This window comes from Mirounga leonina, unplaced genomic scaffold (assembly GCF_011800145.1).
Source record: "Mirounga leonina isolate KUSES-001 unplaced genomic scaffold, KU_Mleo_1.0 Mir_151, whole genome shotgun sequence".
NCBI classification, from domain to species: Eukaryota; Metazoa; Chordata; class Mammalia; order Carnivora; family Phocidae; genus Mirounga; species Mirounga leonina.
In genome coordinates, this window is record NW_023270377.1 from 53,097,168 (window position 1) to 53,123,281 (window position 26,114).

At 37.4% G+C, this 26,114-nt stretch overlaps 1 protein-coding gene across 11 annotated transcripts in view; it reads left to right on the top strand.

The window, feature by feature from the left end:
* Positions 1-26,114, top strand: part of TTN (titin) — a 269,823-nt gene that overhangs the window by 95,979 nt on the left and 147,730 nt on the right. For 10 of the 11 annotated variants that reach the window (XM_035007649.1, XM_035007637.1, XM_035007643.1 and 7 more), the window contains 36 exons: positions 274-561; positions 698-985; positions 1,456-1,746; positions 3,744-4,031; positions 4,616-4,708; positions 4,835-5,120; positions 5,942-6,125; positions 6,329-6,418; positions 6,515-6,782; positions 6,891-7,151; positions 8,810-9,019; positions 9,229-9,306; positions 9,407-9,433; positions 9,858-9,917; positions 10,215-10,298; positions 11,844-11,909; positions 13,339-13,386; positions 14,206-14,610; positions 15,049-15,108; positions 15,524-15,601; positions 15,768-15,845; positions 16,438-16,524; positions 16,760-16,840; positions 17,864-17,947; positions 18,245-18,328; positions 20,681-20,764; positions 20,992-21,072; positions 21,218-21,298; positions 21,473-21,550; positions 21,811-21,912; positions 22,325-22,429; positions 24,275-24,355; positions 24,549-24,626; positions 24,858-24,935; positions 25,088-25,171; positions 25,768-25,851. In XM_035007649.1, coding sequence (XP_034863540.1) covers positions 274-561; positions 698-985; positions 1,456-1,746; positions 3,744-4,031; positions 4,616-4,708; positions 4,835-5,120; positions 5,942-6,125; positions 6,329-6,418; positions 6,515-6,782; positions 6,891-7,151; positions 8,810-9,019; positions 9,229-9,306; positions 9,407-9,433; positions 9,858-9,917; positions 10,215-10,298; positions 11,844-11,909; positions 13,339-13,386; positions 14,206-14,610; positions 15,049-15,108; positions 15,524-15,601; positions 15,768-15,845; positions 16,438-16,524; positions 16,760-16,840; positions 17,864-17,947; positions 18,245-18,328; positions 20,681-20,764; positions 20,992-21,072; positions 21,218-21,298; positions 21,473-21,550; positions 21,811-21,912; positions 22,325-22,429; positions 24,275-24,355; positions 24,549-24,626; positions 24,858-24,935; positions 25,088-25,171; positions 25,768-25,851 — 4,803 coding nt within the window. The remainder of the gene's footprint in view (positions 1-273; positions 562-697; positions 986-1,455; positions 1,747-3,743; positions 4,032-4,615; positions 4,709-4,834; positions 5,121-5,941; positions 6,126-6,328; positions 6,419-6,514; positions 6,783-6,890; positions 7,152-8,809; positions 9,020-9,228; positions 9,307-9,406; positions 9,434-9,857; positions 9,918-10,214; positions 10,299-11,843; positions 11,910-13,338; positions 13,387-14,205; positions 14,611-15,048; positions 15,109-15,523; positions 15,602-15,767; positions 15,846-16,437; positions 16,525-16,759; positions 16,841-17,863; positions 17,948-18,244; positions 18,329-20,680; positions 20,765-20,991; positions 21,073-21,217; positions 21,299-21,472; positions 21,551-21,810; positions 21,913-22,324; positions 22,430-24,274; positions 24,356-24,548; positions 24,627-24,857; positions 24,936-25,087; positions 25,172-25,767; positions 25,852-26,114) is intronic. The other variant, XM_035007641.1, reaches the window with a different exon arrangement.

Below are 26,114 nucleotides of genomic sequence, written 5' to 3' on the forward strand. Positions count from 1 at the left end.
CTGCGTGCCTGGAGATGTACCTTAAACCAATCAATTACTCTTTGGGCTTACATATTTTTGTACCTAGTATGCATTAGGGTGACCACAGAGTGAAAATTTTGCCCTGAAAGTTTGTACGTTTTTCTTTGTATCCAAGTTAATTCAAGAGCTGTTAGTACCTCCTAGTATTTTTATAGACATACTATTATCTATACAGCAATCACTGTGAGAAGGATATTCAGCACATTAAAAATATATCCGGACGTACTCATTATTTTAATTCTGTTCCTACAGAGCAAAAACTGCCACCATCATTTTCTCGGCAGTTGCGAGATGTTCAAGAAACGGTCGGACTGCCGGTTGTGTTTGAATGTACCATACGTGGATCAGAACCTATCTCGGTGTCTTGGTATAAAGATGACAAGCCGTTGAAAGATGGCCCAAATGTACAAACATCGTTTTTAGATAACGTGGCCACTCTCAACATCTTTAAAACAGACCGGAGCCTTGCGGGCCAGTATTCTTGCACAGCTACGAACCCTATAGGGTCTGCTTCCTCCAGTGCCAGGCTCATTCTCACAGGTTTGTGGCTGCTTCAGCTTCTTTCTGTTTCTGTAATTAAAATTTCTATCCTCAAAATTAAGGAGAAAGCACCACTGTTTCTGTAGAGTGGGATGGCTATGGAGCCTGAAACTGTGTCCTTCTGCTCTGCTTTTAGAGGGGAAGAATCCACCCTTCTTTGACATCCCCGTCACCCCTGTGGATGCTGTGGTTGGGGACAGTGCTGACTTTGAGTGCCACGTTACTGGGACGCAACCAATAAAGGTCGCCTGGGCCAAAGACAACAGAGAGATACGAAGTGGCGGAAACTACCAGATCAGTTACCTGGAAAACACTGCCCACCTGACAATTCTGAAAGTAGACAAGGGAGACTCTGGGCAATATAGCTGCTATGCTGTGAATGAAGTGGGAAAGGACTCGTGCACAGCTCAACTTAATATAAAAGGTATCGTTTATTTTGCGTAATCGCTTCCTGTTCTTTCCCAAGGGTGCAGTTTCTATTAGGGCAGTGAAATTTAGGCCAGTTTTAAACAAATGACAAAAATGTTGAAGAAGAAATAAGTTTCTCTAGAGAAAAAGTGATCTTTTTAAATCCATATTTTTCTAAAACTCCATATATCCTACATAACCCTAAGACCACCCTCTTCTTCTTTTATTTTTTACAAGTACGTGGTTCTGTAAATGGCCGTAAGTTATTTTTATCATTTATCCCATAAATCAGAGAACAGTTCAGAATAAGCTTGTGGAATGAGGCAGAAATGTTTAGAAACATACGCTGATTCACTGTATTTAGTTAGTCAGCATTAACTTTTTTTTTTTTAACTTTTAATGTACAATAGGACGTTTTCTTGAAAAGCCTCCTATCAGTAATGTGCTTCTGGCTTCCTTTTCATATATCCTTGCAATTTCTTGCAGAGCGGCTCATCCCACCAAGTTTCACTAAAAAGCTCTCGGAGACCGTTGAGGAAACGGAAGGGAATTCTTTCAGGCTCGAGGGCCGTGTTGCCGGTTCCCAGCCTATATCGGTTGCATGGTACAAGAATAATATAGAGATACATCCAACCTCTAACTGTGAGATTATATTCAAGAACAACACGCTCCTGCTGCATGTCAAGAAGGCGGGCAAGGGCGATGCTGGTTTGTACACATGCAAAGTGTCAAATGATGCAGGCTCTGCTCTGTGTACATCTTCAATTGTCATCAAAGGTGAGCCAACGTCGCTGCCCCCAGCCTCCTCCAGTGTTCTTATTGCCTATTAGCTAGGCCTGTGCATTTCTTCTGACATGTGCATTTCTTCTTTAACTCTGTTGGCCAAGTAAGTTCTAGCAGATACACAGTTGACTCTTGAACAACTGGGAGGCTAGGATCACCGATCAATCCCCGTGTAACTTTTGACTCTTCCAAAACTTTACTAATAGCATCCTGTTGACTGGAGGCCTTACCAATAACACAAACAGTCGATTATTATTCTTACAATACAGTGAGCTAGAGAAAAGAACACATCTGTATATAAGTGGACCTGCACCATTCAAACCCATGTTGTTTAAAGGCTAACAGTAAATATACATGATGTCATTGGCTTGCCATAATTCCATATAAATTTACTTGAAATACATACTATTTGTAATTTACATGGCCAGCAAAGTAGGTGTTATATAATAAATGGACTAAAATCTTAGCATGTGAATCATATCCCAAAATTCTCTCAGGCAGTTAGAAATCTAAGTCTACTTGGAAATTCATGCCTCAGTAATATATAAAGTTTTATGAAGCACGTTTATTTTGAAAAATTCTTAAATTTTCATCATGGAAAACTGCATTAGTTTTGCTTCTTAGAAGTTATATCACATTCTGAAACATTCTCTTTTCTATTTCTAAAGGATTATTGTTTGACATACATTGCCCAAAGCTTTTAGCCTGTAAATGAATATTAATCCCAGACAAAAGAGTAAAACTTGCTCAAAAGGAAAAAAAAGATGAGAGGAAATATGCTGCATGTTATTATAGAAGATGTGTTTACATATATAGTCCTAGCTTGAGGGAAAGAAATAGACTGTATCTCCTAAGGAGATCCTTTTTTTCTGATCCTCTGACCATAAAATGGCTTCATCCAGATGATTATGATGCAGATTCATCCAAATCACTTTACAAGCCCATTTTCTTGGAGCACCTTAGGGCTTGATTACCAACTCTGATGTGATATAGTTGGCCATTTCAGCGCTCATGCATAGATAATAGGTTAATACCACGAATGGGCTGGTATCGTTGAGTTGTCTTAACTTAAAAGACACTCATTTTATAGAATTTAAGTGCATTTAGTTTTAAAATATGTTTAATAAAACAAAAAACGTATCCTTAGCAGTGGCTTATATTCATTATTTACATCCCTGGTGGTTCTGCCATTGAGTAGATAAGTACTTTGTATCACATTCTGAAGCTATTTCTTTGTAGAATTAAAAAAAAAAAAGACATCACAAGTTTTAATCATTACAATCATGAATATTGCCTTATGTTTATATCTAGTTCTCAGAATCATTGAATAAAACCATTACATAATACTGAGTTGTACACGGCCTTCCTACCATGTTACCTGTATATTCTTCATTGGTTTTCAGTTGAACGCTGAGCTTCAACTGCTGTTTCCTTTGGGCAAAGATTAGATTTTAGATGCTACTATAGCCGCATTTCATAGCTAAAGATGAATATCAGAGAAAGTCACGTATTATGATGTGGGCTCACAGATTACTCAAGTGTTGGCTTTCTTTCCCAGAGGGCAGCAAGAACTGCTGCTCTAGATGAGCAGAATTCCCCAGGAGGCCCTTCTTTCTTAGGGCACAGCAAAAATGCAGCTATCTGCAGGTGCGAGAGAATCAATAGTGTGCTATATGGCACAGAGGTTTATAGGAACTGCCAGTTGCCATGTTTGCAGTGCTTAATCAGGACACAGAGGCTTGCATGATTTTTGGTCAACATGGCATCCGTTCTTTGCTTGTTTTTCAACCTTTATCTTAAAAAACTCCAACAAATGTAACTGTTGTCTTCAGAGAGGAATCAGCCTTGATTCAGTTACTGATTCCGTTCTACTATAGCAACTGGTACTACTGGTATTACCCGTTAGAGGCAAAACTGGCTTCTTTTCTGGAATTTAAAACTTTTTTGCCTTTATGTTCCTTTTAAGCTTAAAACCATCTTTGTACTTCCAGAACCTAAGAAGCCGCCTGTGTTTGACCAGCACCTTACTCCAGTAACAGCAAGTGAAGGAGAATCTGTGCAGCTCAGCTGCCATGTGCAGGGATCAGAACCGATCAAGATCCAGTGGTTGAAGGCTGGGAGGGAAGTAAAGCCCTCAGACAGGTGTAGCTTCAGCTTTGCTGGCGGGACCGCCGTGCTGGAACTGAAGGACGTGGCTAAAGCAGATTCGGGAGATTATGTGTGCAAAGCTTCAAATGTGGCTGGAAGTGACACTTCAAAATCCAAAGTGACCATCAAAGGTACAGATACCTCAGAAGTAGTATTCCAATTAAGCCAATGACCAGTCCCATTTATTTGCGTATTACAACTTAAATAAGAATGGAATTCAATTTCTAGAAACACCAATTATTGCTCATTTGCAATTTATAGCCTCCTTGTTAAAACTGAAGTATTAGATAATCCAATGGAAATAATTTTGATACAAATTGCCTGACATTACCCCAAGTTCACCAACCTATTTCTTGTACCTCTTTCCACCATATCCAAGAAGGTGTAACTGAGTTCCAAAAATGATGCTCTGATAATGTGACATGAGGGAATCTGATGTCATAGTCCTGGAGGAATTCTATCGAATAAAGCCAAGTCTAGAAATATAAAATTGGACACTGTTATTATGATTGTAGTTCAACCTGCATGTGAAAGCTGCCACTAGTTGTAAATGTCTATGAAACTGCTTTATCTTCCGTAGTCCACTCTCGTACATAGTGAGTCCTAGAGTGAATGATGTCTTTGACACAGCCAAATTTCTAAAGCTCATTTTACAGAGGAATTATTCCGATTTTAAGGTAACTGTGACAACAAAACATGTAAATGTGTCTTTCAGACAAACCAGCCGCAGTCCCAGCAGCTAAGAAAGCGGCAGTTGATGGGAAACTCTTCTTCGTGTCAGAACCTCAGAGTATCAGAGTCATAGAAAGTAAGTACTTTGTGAACCAGTATGTCTTCATCTATCTTGTACAATTTTACTGCCGATTTAATTTTGGAAGAACTGATTTGGGAAAATTAGGGTTTTTTTAATTCATTTGCTTTCATTCTTCCCTAGAAACCACCGCAACATTCATTGCAAAAGTTGGAGGTGATCCAATCCCAAATGTTAAATGGACAAAAGGGAAATGGAGGCAACTGAACCAGGGCGGTCGCATTCTTATCCACCAGAAAGGTGACGAAGCAAAGCTGGAGATTAGGGACACCACAAAAACCGATTCTGGATTGTATCGGTGTGTCGCATTTAATAAACACGGCGAAATTGAAAGTAACGTTAACCTACAGGTGGATGAAAGGAAGAAACAGGAGAAGATTGAAGGAGATCTGAGAGCAATGCTGAAAAAGTAAGTTCAATTAAAAAAAAAACAAAAACAAAAAATCACGCGTGGTCATTTTCCATTCACAAAAGAGATCTCTCAAGGGGCATGGGCCATCCCCTCCAAGATTCTGATGGTAAATGAACATAAGCACACAGACATTCTCACAAAAGCATATAAGCAAATACCGAATATCTGGGCATAGGTTAGCAGTTCATGAAGATCAGTTTCTGAATGATCATAAGAAAGTTTTGAGAAGGAAGTGAATCTTTATTAAAATTTTAGACAAAGGAAATGGCCAATGGAGAACTTTGTATCTGTCTCAATATGAAATTTTTGTTTCTATGTAGTATTTCTCATGTTCTGAATTCTTTTCTAGATCAACACTTGAAACATTTCCATAATTACCAATACTTTCAACACAAATTACGTTTCAACATAGTCAATTACTAAATTAATCAGCATTTGCTTTCCACACATCTTTCCCATGACATATGATATTTATCCCTTATTAATGCTTTCCATTGCTGTTACTGCTTTTCCTTTTAATTATTTCATTAGACTCTTTGGTAGTAAAATTTACAAATATATATTCTTTCTTAAATTCATTGATTACATTTCGGTACCTTGTTACAATGGTCCAATCTTAATCTACTTCATCACCAAACCCACATTTTTTTTTTATTGTGAACACGGTAAAACTGTCATTTCTTGAACAAAGGACATAGCACTATGCCTTTGTGAGGGGAACAAAAAACCTTAATGGTACTTATGATCTTTAAATGATGATAGGCAATTCAAAATAAGTAGAAGACAGGTGATTTATGTTTATTTCTGATTTCATTTAGGACTCCAGTCTTAAAGAAAGGACCTGGAGAAGAAGAAGAAATCGATATCATGGAACTTCTCAAAAATGTTGATCCTAAAGAATATGAAAAATATGCTCGCATGTATGGAATCACTGACTTCCGAGGTCTTCTTCAAGCATTTGAACTGCTAAAGCAAAGTCAAGAAGAAGAGACACATAGATTGGTATGATCTTTTGTATATAGCATCATCTTAAAAATTTACATTTGAAACATCTAATATATATCCATTGAATTTCCAGAACCCTACAGCTATATGAGATCATTTAATGTAACCTAAGTAGCATCAGTAATGGAAGATGAATATAATCCTGCATCCTCTAATTCAATTTTTTTCCATATGTAATACTTCTACTTTTTCCTCCTTAGGAAATTGAGGAAATAGAGAAGTCAGAGAAGGATGAAAGGGAATTTGAGGAACTTGTATCATTTATTCAGCAAAGGCTATCACAGACAGAGGTAAAGTGAATCATGAAGATAATACAGTGAACAGATTGTTATTGGGAATTATGAGAGAAGGAGTGACTAATGTGTGTTAATTCCTTATTCTCCTAGCCTGTCACTCTGATCAAGGACATTGAGAATCAGACAGTTTTGAAAGATGATGATGCTGTGTTTGAAATTGACATTAAGATTAATTATCCAGAAATCAAGCTTTCATGGTACAAAGGGACTGAAAAACTGGAACCCAGTGATAAATTTGAAATAAGTATCGATGGTGATCGGCATACACTCAGAGTCAAAAACTGTCAACTTAAAGATCAGGGCAATTATAGATTGGTGTGTGGTCCACACATCGCTAGTGCTAAACTAACTGTAATCGGTAAGTAAAAAGCATTTTATTAAAAAAAACAAACTTGTGAGATTCACTTACTATTGAGCACATCTGCATGTGATATCAAACAAAATGTTTTCTGTGTCATACCTGCAGAGCCTGCTTGGGAACGGCATCTTCAGGATGTTACTTTGAAAGAAGGCCAGACTTGCACCATGACATGCCAATTTTCCGTGCCAAACGTAAAATCTGAATGGTTCAGAAATGGCAGAATCCTTAAGCCCCAAGATAGACATAAGACAGAAGTGGAACACAAAGTCCATAAGCTGACCATCGCAGATGTTCGAGCAGAAGACCAGGGGCAGTACACCTGCAAATATGAAGACCTTGAAACTTCAGCAGAGCTCAGAATTGAAGGTGGGTGAACGGCCACAGCTGGGGTTATTAGTGCACAGGTCAGTGGCAGACGTGGTGCAGGACCCCTCCCGCGGCCGCCCTACCATTATGCATATTCCAAAGTGGTCGTGTGTTCTCCTTTCCCAGCACACACTCACAGCATTCATTCACATCTCAAGATGCACACGAAATCAAAAGGGAAATGTTCACACAAGTGCCGGATCTTTTCCATGGGTTTTTTTTGACCAAAGGCAGATTTCAATCCAAACGAAGACATGACTGTCTAACAGTTATTTAAATTCTGTAGTTCTGCTAAATTCAATCATTCTTTATAATTTTACTAAATTGCATAATTCTCACATCTGTGATTCTCATTCTAAGACAGAGATCTTGGAAATGACCAGATTTCATAGCTATAGCTAAAATATCTTGGCTAACTCTAATAGATCTAAAAAAAATCTATTTTGTTTACAGAAATTAATTTGAATCTACTTGTCTGAAACTTACTAGATAAAATTAACAACAGATGTCATGTGTGATTAGCAGCTGTTTTTCAAAAATAACTATTTTATGTGAGGATTGTTTTCCAACCTTCTAAATCTCTGAAGTAAAAGGAAATCTCGGGATTTAGGAGCAATAATATCTATCTCCTAATCTTTTGATCATATGCACTGTCTGAAGACACCCTTGGACTGTAGTGAGCAACATTTTAGCTATAATGATAGCATCTACTTCCAGTGGGTGCCCATTTATAGTTTTTGAAATAAAACTATAAGACTTAGATACACAAACATTTCAACTTCTCTGACTTGCTTTAAGTGGATATCAATGCCCGGTTGTATTTTAAGGTTCAAAAATTTTTAGCAGGTTTCCATATAAAGGATCCAATTGAAACCACTTCTCATTTTTTAAATAATTGCATTCTTATATGATCCTTCAAAAAATAAAAGGCTCACCAGAGTACTTATGATGTCTCAGATGTTCTCAATATTGTTATACATTGAATTCCAGACTTCTAGACAAAATCCTGCAAAAGGGCCTTCTACTGCAGCCCATTCTCCTACTAAATACCCCTGCCATTCATTCCCAGGGGCACAGGGGGCATGACCCCTTTGTGCGGGGCCACAGGTGTTTACAAAGCAGGTTTCAGAACTCTTAAAAATGAACCATCTGAAATTTAGAAGTTCAGACTTCCTCTTGAGTTTAAAATTATTTCACAAGGAAAGTTATAACACAGTAAATAATAAACAATTCTAGGTCCTGAATAGCAAAATTCTTTTACAGAAGAAAGAATTTAGAAGTGGAATAAGTTACACAGTAAAATTAAGTTTATGTTCCCTTTATTTTGAACCCCCAATTTCACTAACATTTTTAAAGTTTAATTTGACTTTAGGGTCATAAGCCCCTTTGACTATTGCCTTTGTGCAAATATTTTAAGGGCTCCCAGGGATTTCTTTACACTTTCCTACATTGGTTCTGAAGAAATACACTTAAGTATTGGGATGATTTCTTGTTACTGATGCATAAAAGAGCACTTTCTTTTTGTTTTATATTTTCAGCCTTTGTTATTTTTCTAATTGGATACATAGGTTGAGGCTTTAAATACCTGAGGGGAAAGCACAGTGAAAAGCCTTCCTCCCTATACAATCTAACTTTGAATCTTCTTTGTACTTAAACAGCTGAACCAATTCAGTTTACGAGACGCATACAGAACATTGTGGTGAGCGAGCATCAGTCTGCCACCTTTGAATGCGAAGTGTCCTTTGATGATGCTATTGTAACATGGTACAAAGGACCAACAGAACTAACCGAGAGCCAGAAGTACAACTTTAGGAATGATGGTCGCTGCCATTATATGACCATTCACAATGTGACCCCAGATGATGAAGGTAATTTAGTTGATGGCATCCCCGTGAATATATAATTTAAATCTTGTCTGTTTTATATATTCTACCCTAGCTTACACTTACACTCTGTAATTCTATATAGAATACTTTTTTTTAGGAAAAAGAAGGATAAATAAATCCATACTGTATTTAAATAAAGAAGTGTTATTTATAAATGTATCAGAAAACAAAAGTTTGATGATTCTTCTTAGGTGTCTATTCAGTAATTGCTCGACTGGAACCGAGAGGTGAAGCAAGAAGCACAGCAGAGCTGTACTTAACAACCAAAGGTCAGAAAACACCCCATTTAAGCCACATTGCAATCCCTGAAACAAACAATCCTGCCCAGACGACTCTAAATACAAAAACGTCATTTTTTTTCTTTTGCAGAAATCAAGCTTGAGATGAAGCCTCCTGGTAAGTTTAAAAAAACAAAACAAAACAAAGCCTTGCTCAAATATATTCAGTAGAATTTTGTAAATGACAGAAGCCAAACTGAAATGTCTAAAAATATGATTTAGGTTTTTCAGTAAGATATTATTTGGCAAAATAATTTTCAGGAAATAACATAAATGTTAGGCTTTGGGAGCTTGGGAAATTAGAGATAATAAGGTCTCATTCAGCTGATATCTAGGATATTGCCAAAACTGTGTGGCCATAGAACAGAACCAATTTTCACAGGGAATAAACATGCCTATGTAGTTGCATACAAAAGAATCCTAATTATCTCTGTGTCTATGTATTAGATTCTGTTGTTGGAAATGCCTGACAAACACATCTTAGTTGTCTAATATCTGTGGTTTCAGTCCCTCTATGCTTACCCTTAATTGTTCCTTTCCAGATATTCCTGACTCCAGAGTTCCCATCCCAACCATGCCTATCAGAGCAGTACCTCCAGAAGGTAAGACCCAGCACAACACCTGCGCTTGCAGCAACGATATTCTATATATACCACAAGGAAATTAGCGATGCCAAACCACAGTAGAGAGCCAGAGCACAGCCTTGCATGTCATATTCTTCACTGTGTAATTAAAAATCAAAGCAAGAGAGTAGTAACAATTATATATGCTATTTTTATTTGCTCTGATTGATGAATTGGTACTATAACACCTTTGATTACTGAAAGGAATGCGTAAGATTTTCCATTATACCTCACACAAAGAAATCAAACCATGATGATGGCATTTCTTTTCTTCAGAAATCCCTCCTATGGTTGTTCCTCCTATTCCTCTGCTGCTACCATCACCTGAAGAAAAGAAACCACCAGCAAAACGCATTGAAGGTATTTTCTGTTATCTACCTAGATGTCAAAATACATAATCAACTATCGCAGACCTGGGAAATGTTGTCTAATGCAACATGTTGGCCCTCTAGTGGCCAGTAGGTTGAATTGCCTTTCAAAATGTAAACTACTTGCTCTAAATGTGCAAGACATGTGATTAAAACTCTGAAAATCAGACAAACCAAATGCAATGCTTAATGTTAAAATATTTTATCTTAATGTAACCACTGAAACATTAATGGCAAATCTATTCCACGTTTCATACTTTATATATTTTAACTATATGTAACTATATAACAATAAAATAATTAACTTCTAGTGAAGCTTCTGGAAATAAACCATACTAGTTTATAGTCATGTTGCAAGTTACAGTGTTTTCTTCTCAATTACCAAGTTAACGCCTTTTTAAAAATTGCTATTTTGTTACAAAAATGTGATTTAGAATATCTTTGATATATTTGATTTTTTTTTCTTATCTAAGGAATGAGTTCACCAATAAGGAGCTCTTGAGTGTGTCAAGGAATTTCCCTTTTCAAATATTTCAATAGATGAATTATACTATTTGTCCCCCAAGCTGCTCAACTAAATCAGTCAACAGACAACCTGGGACTTTCTAGAGTTCTGGGTAGTTGAGAATTGCTGTCAGAATTCTCCTTGCACTGGGAAAAAATTCTGCATGTCAAAGTCAGATTTTTCCATTGCAGTTTCCAGGGTTTGGCAAGCCAGTATCCCAGTATCTGCTACCATTGGTGTCCAGAGCTTGAGCTACTTTTCAGCCAGCCTCAGGGAAAATTCAATGAAAAAACAAAAAGCCTTCCAGTTTTGTGACTAATACATCTCAGTAATAAAAGCATTTTTATAATTTATATGAATAGTTAAATATATTTCATCCACTTTTGATAGCAGAGAAGAACGAGAATCAAAAATCATATTTGTTGTCAGAAATAATAATTACCTTAATGAATGATTTAGTCTTTGAGTACTACTGTCAACATGGCTAAGTTTAACTACCCACTGGGAAACTTGGGAAATTAAATCTTATTTTAAAAATTAAATTTAAAAAATTAAATTACTCATGAATATTAAGAGCCATAATTCAAGTTATAAGTAGGGGCCATGATCAAGGTATGACGTCAGCAACAACAAAGAAAATTTCCACAATATCATAGATAGGACTTTTAATTTTACTAATTCACTTGTTATTCTTCATCCTGACAAATTTAAAGTGTTCTTATCTAAGTGAAACTAAGTGAAAATGTGTACCTTTTCTATTTGTGGTATCACTTAGGTTCATGTTCTGCATGTTTTGAAAACTGTAGGCAGGCATAAAATCAGTGAAGATGTAGAATCACCCTATACACTCTACCTCCATCCAAAAAACACGTTCCACGTGCTAGCGCAAGACCTTTCTGAAACAGGTATCTTGCAATAATGTTGCAAGAGTCTCGTTACCATCAAAACATATGAAAAAATAAAGTATTTCAAGAAACCTCTTCGTTTCCTGAAAACGTTTTACTCGTTTATTTCTGACATCTTATTTTTTAGTGACCAAAAAAGCTGTGAAGAAAGATACCAAAAAAGTTGTTCCGAAGCCCAAAGAAGAACCTAAAGGTATTATCATTAATTAATGAAAACTGAGTCTTACTGTTTTTCTCCTGGTTAACAATTTTAAACTCCAAATAGTGGAAGGAGGAGGAAGGTAAGAGTTTGAATTCCCAAAGTGGAGCCTCTCCCTTCACTCACTCTCACCCTCTTCTAGAACTCAGCCCTCACTTTCTCTTTGTCAACTTCCACGCTTTCCTTTTTTTTCTCCCCATCCTCCTGTGCCTGTGTCTGCCCATGGCACGCAGTGGTAACACCACAGAGTTCTTGTTATTTCTGGAGGGAGCTGCCTACCCACCCACAGCTGCTCTTGATCCAGTCCTACCGGCTGACGGCCAAGGACCGATGCAAATATACAGTGGCTGCTCCAGCCCAAGTCAGAACCCTTCCTGGCTCACCTGAGCTGTCAGTCCCTGCAGAAAAACAAAACACTTTTTGAAGGAGGATCAGTTCAATTACTTCCATTTTTTTTTTTTTTACTATATCCTGGAAGAGTTTTTTTTTTTTTTTTTAAGATTTTTTTTATTTATTTGCGAGAGAGAGAATGAGAGACAGAGAGCATGAGAGGGGGGAGGGTCAGAGGGAGAAGCAGACTCCGTGCTGAGCAGGGAGCCCAATGTGGGACTCGATCCCGGGACTCCAGGATCATGACCTGAGCCGAAGGCAGTCACTTAACCAACTGAGCCACCCAGGCACCCCATATCCTGGAAGAGTTTTAAGAGGAAGACTGGATCACTAAATCTGAGCAAATCGTTTTACCTGTTTAGCTAAGATCAGAGTAAGGAAGCCCTCCTGCAAGGAGGAGGATCCGGGAGCACAAGGCACCACCCTGTGATGTTTTTCTATTTTTTTTTTAAGATTTTATTTTATTTATTTTGAGAGAGAGAGAATGAGAGAGAGAGAGCACATGAGAAGGGGGAGGATCAGAGGGAGAAGCAGACTCCCTGCCGAGCAGGGAGCCCGATGCGGGACTCAATCCCGGGACTCCAGGATGATGACCTGAGCCGAAGGCAGTCGCCTAACCAACTGAGCCACCCAGGCACCCCCCGAGATGTTTTTCTGAGTCCAAACATTACGGCAGAAGAGGGAGCTCATAAAGCATGGGTATTTCCTCCACTTTACAGTTAACCATTGAAAAAATTAAACATGCATTATTTGTTAGCATTAGGCTTACTGAATAGTCTCTTCATGTCTCATGTTAATTGAAATTGTTTTAAATCAACCTAAACTAGAATCAAGTTTCAACCTTTCCCTATTTTTGTTAATACGGCATTGCATAGCAATGCTGGTAAGCTAAATATGGAAATTATAAAGGGGTTTGGTATACTAGCAGTAGTCACAGACTGTACAAATAACTGACAAAGATGCACAAGATTAGTAAACATTAAATAATGCATACTCTAAAAATAAACATGTATTCTATTTTTTAAAATCCCAGAGGTTGACAAGAAACCCCAGCCTCCTACTGCCTTGATTCCAGCAAAAGGTAAGTGAAAGATATTGTTAAATATTTTTTGTATCTCTGAGATTTGCATCTCTGCTTTGTATTCTTATTTTTTAAATAGAAGCCTTCTAGCTGATTGTAAAGTTATGGCATCTCCTCTGCCATGTTACAATTAGCGCTAGAAAGGACTATGTCCTATTGCTCCTGGCCCCGGAAGGGAAACAGGCAGGTGTTTATGCAGCCTCAGGACTGTGGACACAGAGAGTAGTGGCGAGGGTTGGAAAGGGAGGCATCCTCCTTATCGTTTCAGTTGTAGCTAACACAGGTGCTAAGGATCACGTAAACGATGTTAGCCTTATTTTTAAAAAAAAAAAAAATTTATTATGAAAGCAACTAATTGATTTGGTGACATAATTTTAAGTATTATCTTATTAAACTGATTATAGAGTCACATTCAACTATCAAAAGTGTCGCTTTAAAATTAGAAATGTTTCTGAAAGAATAATTGGAAACTTAAATAGAGGTTAACATTAGATGTAAATTCCATTAAATGATCAAATGGTAAAATATCCCGTGGGAGTTCTCATAGAACAATGGAAGATGTGTCCATTGGGTATTTACTGAATGCCATTCTGTTCACACCGGAAAAATCCTCAAATGAAGAGCAAGTGCATCTCCATACTCTTTACTGTGTTCCATAGCCAACAAAAATGTAAATAGGACCAATACCCAGAAAATGTAACAAATTATCGACATCATACTGAGATCTGAGATACTGATATTGTGTGACAACATAGACTTTGGTTTATGAAGTTACGGTACGAATATAATTAATATGCTAATACTGTTTGTTTATTTCAGCTCCTGAAATTATTGATGTATCCTCCAAGGCTGAAGAAGTAAAAATAACAACCATAACCAGAAAGAAAGAGGTTCACAAAGAACAAGAACCTGGGTATGAGAAGAAGCGTGCTGTTTATGAGGAGAAGAAACTTTTCATCGAATCTCTGGAGGAACCTTACGATGAACTAGAAGTAGAACCCTACACGGAGCCATTTGAAGAACCTTACTATGAAGAACCAGATGAAGACTATGAGGAGACCAAGGTAGAAGCGAAGAGGGAAGTTCACGAGGAATGGGAAGAAGACTTCGAGGAAGGCCAGGAATACTATGAAAGGGAAGAAGGTTATGACGAAGGGGAGGACGACTGGGAGGAAACTTACCAAGAGAGAGAAGTGATCCAAGTGCAGAAGGAGGTTTACGAAGGTGTGTATCGACCGGGCAACTTCTTTTCTCTTTTCCTCAGGGTGTGATGTTTTCAGGGCTATTAACCTGAGCTGCAATAGATAGGAAGGCAGTGAAATGACCATTTTGATCTTTTAAGGTTAGACCTTTTTAGAAACTTACTCTTGACGTTTCTTCAGTCACTTTCAGGTTCGACATTGTTAAGTCGAATCATGTAGTCCCATCACGAGATTCCAAGTGCTGTCTTCTAATGCAGAAATCCAGGGTTTACTTCCACTGCCTTCTTCACCTCTGCTGGATCCTGCTTTGAAATCCAGTGCCAGGGATCATGTTAGCCATAAAGATCCCAAACACAATACTTTCCACAAATATATATTCTTACTTCCTTTGTAGTTAAATATAATCTACTAGAACTTACTCATTTAAGCATCCCTTCTTATTCCTCTGTTTTTGTTAAAGAATCACATGAGAGAAAAATTCCAGCAAAAGTGCCTGAAAAGAAAGCACCGCCTCCAAAAGGTATGTAATTGGAATTATTGAACTAGATCAGAACATCCATATCATTATCATGGCTTGTTGGGCAAAGATGTATAAGTCACCAGTCCAATCCAATAGGCACAACTTCTTCTCTAAGCTTTATTGTATCAGTGAATTTTTTTCCTAAGAATATCTAATTTACTTAATGCAAAAATTAAAAAGATGATAAAAAGATGGTTGTGATAAGTATTTTTTAAAACAACCAAAATATTTGAAGTACAGAAATTTGTACTTAAAGTTCAGAGTACCAAACTTGCTTGTTTCTTAAAAATTATATATATGTATATATGCATGTATACATATATATTTATATATAAACATACGTAGATACATAGTAGAAACAGAGAATTTGAATAGAAATTCTAAAAGTACTGCAATTTCTTTAAAATGCTTGCAGTTATAAAGAAGCCAGTAGTTGAAAAAATTGAAAAGACTTCTCGAAGAATGGAGGAACAGAAAGTTCAAGTCACCAAAGGTATTATGATTTAAAACATTTCTAATACCATGTACACACGTCATCTGTTTACTGATGTATATTCCCATGTTAGTTATTTATATAATTATCTAAACTAAGGTATTTTTAAATTTTGTGCAAAGCAATATTCTTCACAATAGAAATATATTTGTACATATTTTTTAAGTACCTGAAGTTTCAAAGAAGATTGTTCCACAAAAACCTTCTCGGACTCCAGTGCAGGAAGAAGTTATTGAAGTGAAAGGTATACATCTTTGTCTTTCCAGTTACAAGTTTTAAACATTTTTATTTATGTCTACGTATATGTGTACATATATTACTAAACAATTCACAAATCTGAAACTACCAAAATATATTCTTCTACAGTATATATCTTATGTTGAGTTGCACATGTGTATAATTTAAGGAAATAATAACATTCCCTTTGTTTCTAGTTCTGCTTTAAAATTACATATTTTTTTTAATTTAAGGAAGGTTTTGTTTAATAGTCTTCTAATTTTACTATGCAAGGCATTCCATTGCATATAATATTCCCTATCCTCTCATTTATATGCATAAACCCTAATGGATTTGGAAAAGCACCATATTACGTGTGAAGAAGTTGTGTCTATTTGATTCCCATTTAACAATGTTTGATAAAGGCTGCATGGGTCGTTTGTCCCCATATATCAGAACATGGTTTGTATTCTTGTCAATACTGAATTTATTCTCAAGCTACTCGTACTAACTCACTCATTCTGTGTCTAAAGCCTTACATGTAGTGTGCAGTCTATGTATTTGATCAGGTATCTTGTCCTAGAAAAAGAAATACTAAATGTGAAATATTCTCTTTAAAGTACCAGCTGTGCATACAAAGAAGATGGTTATTTCAGAAGAAAAGATGGTCTTTGCTTCTCACACAGAGGAGGAGGTGTCAGTCACAGGTATAACACACGTTTGAATTTGGGGGCTCAGATGGAAGGGCTTTAGATGAATTTTTATCTCTCTTCTTCATACCTAATTTGTGATTATGAAGGCATCTCTGTCTCCTTGTAGCTCTCTGTCGCCTTTTCATTGCACACTTGTCTCTGTTTTAATTTGTATTTCAATATTCTTTGTGAATTATAATTACCACCCATAATATGGCATACCAGTAATTAAAATGTACATTTTTTAAAGTCCCCGAGGTACAGAAGAAAACTGTTACTGAAGAGAAAATTCATGTTGCTGTTTCCAAAAAGATTGAGCCCCCACCTAAAGGTATTAGTCATTCCTTCTAAGTTTAAAATCTTTTAAAATTTCGATCGTAAGCCTCTGGATATGTTAATATTGAAGAATGGATTTGGTCACACAGTCAGCAGACCTACAGCCACTAGGTACAATGGACCTTCCAGGGGGGTGGGGGTGGAAAGACCATGAGGAGCCCACAGGAGAGGGGAATGAAAATGAATGGAGGCTCTGGCCCCAGCTTCAGGAACCTTACAATCTGGTGACCAGCTACTTGGAAATAGAAATTTGATTTCCTGGAGCCAGCTTGTGGCCACTCACCAGAGCTGATAGTTAAGTTTGCAGGAATTTTGCTACCCAGTGTTCAACACCTCCGTGATTAAAAGTTGAACTACATAAACTCACAATTAAACAAACTATATTAAAATCTATGATAATGGTCAAAACTCCTAACTTCCACTTTCACTGCATGTTATTATTCTCTCTGTTTCTGAGGTTGTTTACATCGATTGTGCCTACGTGGTGGAAGTCCTAGATTGGGGGGGCTACTGCGCATCATTCCCCACTCCACGACCATGATGTCTCGCTTGTTAGCCAGGGTGGGAGTATTTACACCACCACAGAAATTGGAAATCGGCAGCTGCTACAAATTAGGGCTCCCCCTCCCCCACACACCCCGCCCAAATTGTTAAACTTTTAGGATACAAAAAATATTTAAGATAATCTAATGCAATTGCTATAATGCAGTTGCCTGATAAATGTAGAGTTTCTAAAACTAGCGTCTGAGGCACTGGCACCTCTAAGGAAGGGCGGCTCCTACCTGTTCCTAGTAAAGTGCAGGCTCCAGCTGTTGAAGGTCAATAACAACCACAACTTTTTCTAATCTGCCTTTCCTCCGGTTCCCTCGCCTCTTGCTTCTAATATAGCGTTTTCTTGCATTCATTTGGCATAAAAGAGACATGTCTACTCTTTATTTTAATTCTGTCCTGCAACAGCATATGCCTTGTTGTAAAAACACACGATTTCTCAAAAATGGCACTTTTTTTTTTTTTAAAGTCCCTGAGCCACCTAAGAAACCAGTCGTGGAAGAAGTGGTTGCTGTTCCCACTCCTAAAAAGGTGGAGCCCCCACCAGCCAAAGGTAGAATAACATTTTTTAAAAAAATTCCTTAATGTCTGATCTCATTAGCTGTGGTAATGTGTTAACACAAGTATCAGTAACTTTAGACCGTACTACCTGGGTATTTGTTTCATGGAATGTATGCAACGTCTCTATGGTATTGATTTATTTGCATACATTTCTACCACAAGTAGAGCATGTTTAGTGACTTCCTAAATTCTTACACTCTTACTGAGGATTTATGCTTTCGTGTCATCTTAAATGTCTCAGAAGGAAACTAGAATTCTCAACCTTGTTTCAACAATGTTATCTTTAAAGTTCCTGAAGTTCCCAAGAAACCTGTGCCAGAGGAGAAAAAGCCTGTTCCTGTACCCAAAAAGGAACCTGCCGCTCCCCCAAAAGGTACACCAGAACTGATCGGGGGCAACCCTTTGCCCCAAATGCCAGCCTTTTGCTTTATATGGTCTTCGTACACATACTATGCTGTCTTACAATTTTGCGTCTTTTAGATGTCCCTCGTGTTTTTCATTTGTTGGTCACCTTCCAAGCCTATACCCTTGACATACATTATTTATGACACGGAACAGTCCAAAGACACCACCAAAAATGTTCTTAAAAGAAGTAACTATGTCAAACTGCTGTCTTAAACTTTTACTATCTTTCCTCTGTTAGAGAAAGAAATCTTTGTGAAACTAATTTTCTACAGGCACATTTCTAGGAAGAGCCTTTTACCCCTCATTTACACGACTTTTCTTAATAAAAAACACTTCCATGAGTTATGATGGGTTACAAAGAGTCACAACTGGAAAGTGTGACTTAATGAGATAAAGATGTATACACTGCTTCTGGTAACTGCCACTCTTCCAAAAAGTCAATAGCGGCAAGTCTAGAAGAGTTGAAAACATTGATTTTTGACATTTACTTTGACCATGTTTCCTGACATTAACTGAACGTCAATATTTGCCATAAGTGTTGCAGTTATCTAATTAGCTAGTCAGGGGACCTTTCATATACGTATGTTCGGATTCAATGTGCTAATCCTTTATTTTGGTTTTTGAATTTGGTTCCTTTTTGGGGGAGAGGGTTGGTGATGTAAAAGACACTACTCTCCTTGTGGGGAGGCCTGCTTCTCCCTCTCCCCCTCCCGCTGCTTGTGTTCCTGCTCTCGCTATCTCTCTCTCTGTCAAATAAATAAATAAAATCTTTAAAAAAAAAAAAAAAGACACTACTTTGGGGTGCCTGGGTGGCTCAGTCAGTTAAGCGGCTGCCTTCGGCTCAGGTCATGATCCTTATGTGGGATCCTGTGATCGAGCCCCACATCCGGCTCCCTGCTCAGTGGAGAGCCTGCTTCTCCCTCTCCCTCTGCCTGCCGCTCTGTCTACTTGTGCTTTCTCTCTCTCTGTCAAATAAATAAATAAAATCTTTAAAAAAAAAAAAGACACTACTTTTGGATGCAATGAAGCTACAAACTGCGTACCTCTGGTCTGTTACAGAGAGATTCAGTACGAATTCAGTATCATCCAATTTAGGAAAACCAGGCTTACTGAAATCATACATTTTAAATAGTGTTCCCATTTTGCCAGACTTCCCATTTTCCATTTTTTTCCTAAACCAAATCTGTTTCTCTCTTTCTCAAATTCTTGACTCTTTCAGAATTCTGGGTCTTATAAAAAAAATGATTCCTGACTATCTAATCATTAAAATACGATTTCTGATTATCTAATCATTAAAATATGGTTATTTGAAAATAAGATACATTAAAAGGTCATATTACTAAAACCAGTACTAATACCAAACGCACTTGTGCTGAGGGAGACACAGAGGCATGTCTCACCTACCATTAAAAACAAATATACATAGTAACATATATATGCATAAACAGCCATGTATAGATAATATATACAGACATAAGTGTATATATCTGTATAATTACATCAGGATATTACAAATGAAAGCATAGAGGTTCAAGAGTTCACAAAAACTGCTATCTTATTTAAAATGGAAACAACTATTGCCAGCAATGCATGCTGTTAAAATAACATCTGCCAGTGAAAAATTCTATATAATCAACACTTAGAATGGATAAACTAAGCCACTGTAAACCTTTTTGGGTCAGAGATCCTGTTGAAAACTATGGAGCCTCTTAGAGAAAACCATGTATGTGTATACTCACAAAACTTCATACACAGAGCTCCCCAAAGTCATTGACACATGGATTCAGATTGAGAAGCCTACTCTAGAATGAGTGTTTCCTGAGTTTTAAACACACTACAGTTACACCAAAAACAAACAAAGTAAGAAGAGAAATGGGAAAAATGGTATCATATAGGTACAATTATTCTAAATATGTCTTAGTCTAAGATAGTCTTAGATAAATTAAGTCCCTTGTTATTATGGATTCCATTTCTTGACACAAAGCCTAACAAGACTTTGCTATATTCTATAACTACACTCTATATTGTTTGTGTAGTCACTAATTTGTTTTTATCAGAAGCATACCAATATATAAGAATGAATTTTGTACATATCTTTTTGTGTATATGACTCATTTTTAATTGCCTGAATGCCTCTATAACATTCCTTGTGACATTTATTACATTGTGACCTTTTTAACATTATAGTTTTTCTGCATTATTTTGTCAATGCATAGAAACTCTATGACATTAATGACCTACTAAAGATTGGTGTGTGTGCCTACGTCCATTCATAAGAGTGGCATCGGTGGAACTAATGTTCTGTTTTAAAAACTTTAAGTTCCAGAGGTGCCAAAGAAACCTGTTCCTGAAGAAAAGATACCTGTTCCTGTTGCAAAGAAAAAGGAAGCTCCACCACCTAAAGGTATAATGCCTTGCTTGGTAAAGAAGCCCGATTTTTATGTCTTGAGTACAAAACACTTTTGTGTTTAATTATCTGTTGAATTAGCTTAATTCAAAGTGAGTGTTTTATGGTGTGAGTAATAATTCAACAGAAGTGTCTGTCCACCTGCCTACTTTCTTACAAAATAGCTGTAAATTAGCTGCTTTGGAAAATACAAAGTTATTTCTAAAAATTAATGTCTTTTCAAGTTCCTGAAGTACAGAAGAGGGTTGTCACAGAAGAAAAAATCACTATTGTTACTCAAAGAGAGGAATCTCCACCACCAGCAGGTACTTAATTCCATCTTCATAAATAACTTTGTCTTTCCTTCAAACTTCTTTAATTGCATGCCTTCTTTAATGGGCATGCCAATTCTGTGTTGCTCTTTTTATTTTGACTTTCTGAGAATCTTAAAATCAAATGCTATTCTTTAAGTGCCAGAAATACCGAAGAAGAAAGTTCCTGAAGAAAAAAGACCTGTTCCTCAAAAAGAGGAAGAAGCTCCACCACCAAAAGGTATTGTCTCTCTGTCTTTCCAAGAACCATCTTTATATAACATCATGTAAGAAGGCAAATGGTGGTTTTGGTGGTTTTGTGATATGAATACATTGTGGGTATATATTTGTGTTTGGGGTTGGGCTTCAGTGGGATAACTCTGAAGTTCTAAAAATGCATGTTTCTAAATGCCAGTTCTACATAAGAAACCAGTCCCTGAAGAGAAAGTTCCTGTACCAGTTCCTGTCGCTAAGAAAGCTCCTCCTCCCCGAGGTAGGATTTGTCTCAGACCTCTGACGAAAATCTTGTTGCCTGTGAATTCTTGCTTCATTCTATCCGGTGTCTTCTTGTATGACCCTCCGTCTCTCTTCTGACAGAATGTGCGTGTGTGTGTATCCTCATGATGTTTGTTGCATAACTCGTTTTCCCATTTTGTTAGAGTGGCGTACTGTGTATTTCTTCCCCAAACTCTTAGGGAAAGAGGATTGTTAAGATTCTTGATTTTTACACTTCAACTTAATGCTTTTTTAAAGCCGAAGTTTCTAAGAAAACTGTGGTAGAAGAAAAAAGATTCGCTGCCGAAGAAAGACTATCTGTTGCAGTTCCTCAAACAGTGGAAGTCATGCGACACGAAGGTATATAATCAGAAGTGAGGGGAGAAATGGGTGTGCGTGTTTCCTCGAAGTCTTTCTTTCCAGATGTGACTGTTTACCTTATAAGTTGTCCTTATCAGTGTCTACTTGCCGTAGCCTTCTGAGACTGAGTCTTTTGTGTCTGCAGTGGTCTTAAATCATTTCAAGACAGTGAATGAGGTGCTGAAAATGTGATAATTGTTAACGTGGCCACAACTGGACATTATTTGAATATTCTTCTCAGTCTTGGGCTGTACTGTCCCCTTATCTTAAATCAGCTCTCTCTTCCATGTGATGAGGAAGCACTACTCAGCAGTTACAAGAACCATTATCCAGCTGTAGGGGACACATGGCTATTACCAGTATTTCAGGGGGCTTAGTTTAAATTAAATATTATCTTTTAAAATATTCACAGAGGAGGAGTGGAGTTATTCAGAAGAAGAGGAAAGAGTATCCGTTTCAGTTTATAGAGAAGAGGAAAGAGAGGAGGAAGAGAAAGTGGAGGTTACAGAATATGAAGGTAAACAACGCCAATGAGCTGGAGATGATCTGGAGTCTTGATGAGCTGTTTTCTTTCACAGATTGTTTATCAGATTAATGAAAGTGGACACAAATTCGTGAATAGCCAAGGGCCTCATTAGATGTATCTTTTGATCAAAACACAAGATTCAGGAACATTACTTACAGTAAAAATCCAATGTATTGTTTGTCTACCCTCTCTTACTTGGCTCTAAGGGGGAAGTGGGGGGAGGCCTCATATTTTCAGGTAATTAATGGTGCAGGTATCTCCATCTACATTTATCCTTCCAGTAGACAGGACTTGGTTTCAGCATGGTGGGCCAGCATAAACATCACCTGGTAGTCTAATGTCTAAAACATGGGTAACATAAAGCAGTGTTGACAGCACAGCTCACTAATGTGTCCTGACTCAGTTTTTAAATGAATAAGAAATTGTATTACCTTATTACATTCCAGAAATCAAGGCCATGTTTGAGAGTGAAGCACTGACCACATAGGTCTTTCTTGTATTTCATGTATGGAGAAAACAATTATGTAATATCTTTGATTGAATTAGCTTGTTGTTTAGACGTTCCTATACCTATAATGCTAGTTCTCTATAGTTTCTTAAGGATTGAACAATGAGCTTTATTTCAGTCCTTTGCAATGAATTAAGATACCACTAGGTTTACTGCTGAAGTCCAGCACTCTGGCTAAAGCTATATATCTGAAAGAACTTTCCTAAGAAAGTTCTAATGTAGCTCTGCTTCAAAGAAAAATCAGTAAGTTCTATAACAAATTAACTCTCTTCCTTAAAAAAAATGAATAGACTCCTATATGTAGATGCCCTTGAGTGCATTTCTGACTAATAAAAGGCGCCCCACTTCTTCTCCATGTGGAAGAAAATTCCATGGGAAATTCCGATGTGCAGCCTTAATGGAATGGCTTGGAACAGGGCAAGATGGGACATGACTCCCAAGAGGAAGCCCACTGGTTCTGTTGTGCTTCCTGGGAAAGGCCAAGGTGTTGGGCATAAGTCAGGAATCTGATAGATCAAAGAGGGCCCATCCCTTCTAGACATATTTGGGAAACCAAACATAACATGTACACAAGGAAACTTCTCATTGCATGGATCTGATTTCAATTTTTGACAGTATGCATTATAAATCTCTTTCAGTATTATAGCTAAAAGGAGAGATATTCTATGATACTCTTTGTTTTCATTAAGTCTAGATCTAGGGAAAAGATGGGTAGCCTGTTAAGTTTACTTCTAGTGTAAAGAGATATGTCTACAACTAGATCTTCCTATTCTGTAATTAACTTTATACACACAAGCTCAAAAACCATATGAAGACACCTGTCTCTTCTACCATACTTGCCCCCACAAAACTAGGAAAAAAAAAAAAGCTTGTTTCCAAGTCCTCAGTAGGTTTTTCACATGTAATACAGGTCTTTTCTTTTTTATCATCCAATTTATGTTTCCTCAAGTGTATGTTTCTGCCCTGAAGCCTTCAAATCTAGAGTGCTCTGTTATTTTTGAAATTTATCTTCAAATGCTTGTTATTAATTTAGCCACTAGGATTGTTTTTATGTCTTGTACTTGTCCTGTTCTTCCTGCGAATATAAGCATTATTATCTTTATGATACACTTGAAAATTAAATTACTGAAACTTATTTCCCAATTTCTTTATTAAGGCGTACACTTTGATTAAAATGCACTTTTGGGGGGGCTTTAGACGGGAACAGTCGGGGATTTGGCAAGTGTTAAACTTTTTATTATTTTAATTACTCTTTGAAGTAATAAATCACAGCTGAAATTAAACATGAAAAACACTACAACTTTTCTTTAAAACTGATGTCTTTAAAGTGATGGAAGAGCCTGAGGAATACGTTGTAGAAGAAAAGATGCACTTTATCTCTAAGAGAGTTGAAGCTGAACCAGCAGAAGGTATACCAACCCTTAAATTAATTTTAGCCCTATTTGTGTTTGGCTTGTCCCGTTCTTTATCTTCTCTTGCAGTCAGTCTACCACTTGTATTGCCTATATTGATAACTATCGTGTCTAAGTAAACAGATTGCTTACATTTTTATTGAAAAGAAATCGGGGCATTTCTACAAGTGTATTTTATCATCTTTTCAAGTGGTTGAGAAGCATGAGAAGAAGATTGTACTGAAACCGAAAATTCCTGCTAAAATAGAGGAGCCCCCACCAGCTAAAGGTACAGTTCTCGCTCAGAGAAATATGGTACCCTTTGTCTTAATGGCTGTATCAATGCCTTCCATTTGCGTGCTGCCTGAGTTTTGTCAGCACTGATGTATAGACATTTTTGCTGAATAGAGTCATTAATATTTGTGTGTATGTATAATCTTTTCAAAAAGTGAATTCTAAGCCCCAAATGTCACTTCCTCTGTAATGCAAACTAATATTCTTCAACCTAATCTTTCTAAAGTTCCTGAAGCACCTAAGAAACCTGTGCCAGAAAAGAAAGTCCCTGCCACGGTTCCCAAAAAGGAAAAGGTGCCACCAGGTATCCTGGGCTTTACTTTATTCTTGAACAGTGTCTTTCTTTTTCATCTTAAATTAGTCCATTCTTCAAATTTTTATAACGTTAACAAGAAAATAGTGCCTGTGGTTAACATTTTTTCATCTTGTGTGCTTGACTGTGTTGCCTGATATAAGTGCCGGAAGAGCCAAAGAAGCCAGTTCCAGAAAAAAGGGTGCCTCCAAAAGTGGCTAAGAAAGAAGAACCTCCCCCCACCAAAGGTAAATGAAACCCTCCAGCACGAAAACCAAAAACATGTCTTGTCTTTCATCCTCTCGCTGCTGTCCTTGGGTCACACCTTTTATATGGAGGTTACTGGAGTATGTTGGAGGCTGTGGTCTATTACTGCCTTATCTATGGGTGGAGTATTACTTGTTGTGAAGTTTATTGGTGTGTATGTTGTGAATTGCCGTAGTCCAAAATCACAGTACTTTCGGGCCAATACCTGCCCCCCCCCCAAAAAATCCACTTTAAGTAACTTAACTCCCTAATCCTAAAATTACCTTTCAAGTGACTGAGAGGCACATGCAAATTACCCAAGAAGAAAAAGTTCACATTGCTGTAACTAAAAAAGAGGAGCCTCCAAGAGCAAGAGATACATGTCACCTTTCAATACACGGACTATTGTACTTACCCTCTTCTCTTTACCAAATGCACTGCTTATGGGTATTTGTTGTTGTTTTCGTTGCTATAGTTGTTTTTTTTATGTTTTAAATAATGAAATGTCAAGTCCTTTATGTTTGAGTTACTATTATATGACTGCCTTTCATGGTCTGAGTGAAGATAACAGTTCTTAAAGTGAAATCTGTCTTTAAAGTGCCCGAAGAACCCAAGAGAGCTGTTCCAGAAGAAAAAATTCCAGAACTCAAACCTAGGAGAGAGGAGGAACCACCAGCAAAAGGTATACTAACTTTTTCAAAAATCAATATAAGCATGTATGTATTAAAACTAATCTAGTGGAGGGGCGCCTGGGTGGCTCAGTCGTTAAGCGTCTGCCTTCGGCTCAGGTCATGATCCCAGGGTCCTGGGATCGAGCCCCACATTGGGCTCCCTGCTCGGCAGGAAGCCTGCTTCTCCCTCTCCCACTCCCCCTGCTTGTGTTCCCTCTCTCGCTGTCTCTCTCTCTGTCAAATGAATAAATAAAATCTAAAAAAAAGGGCACCT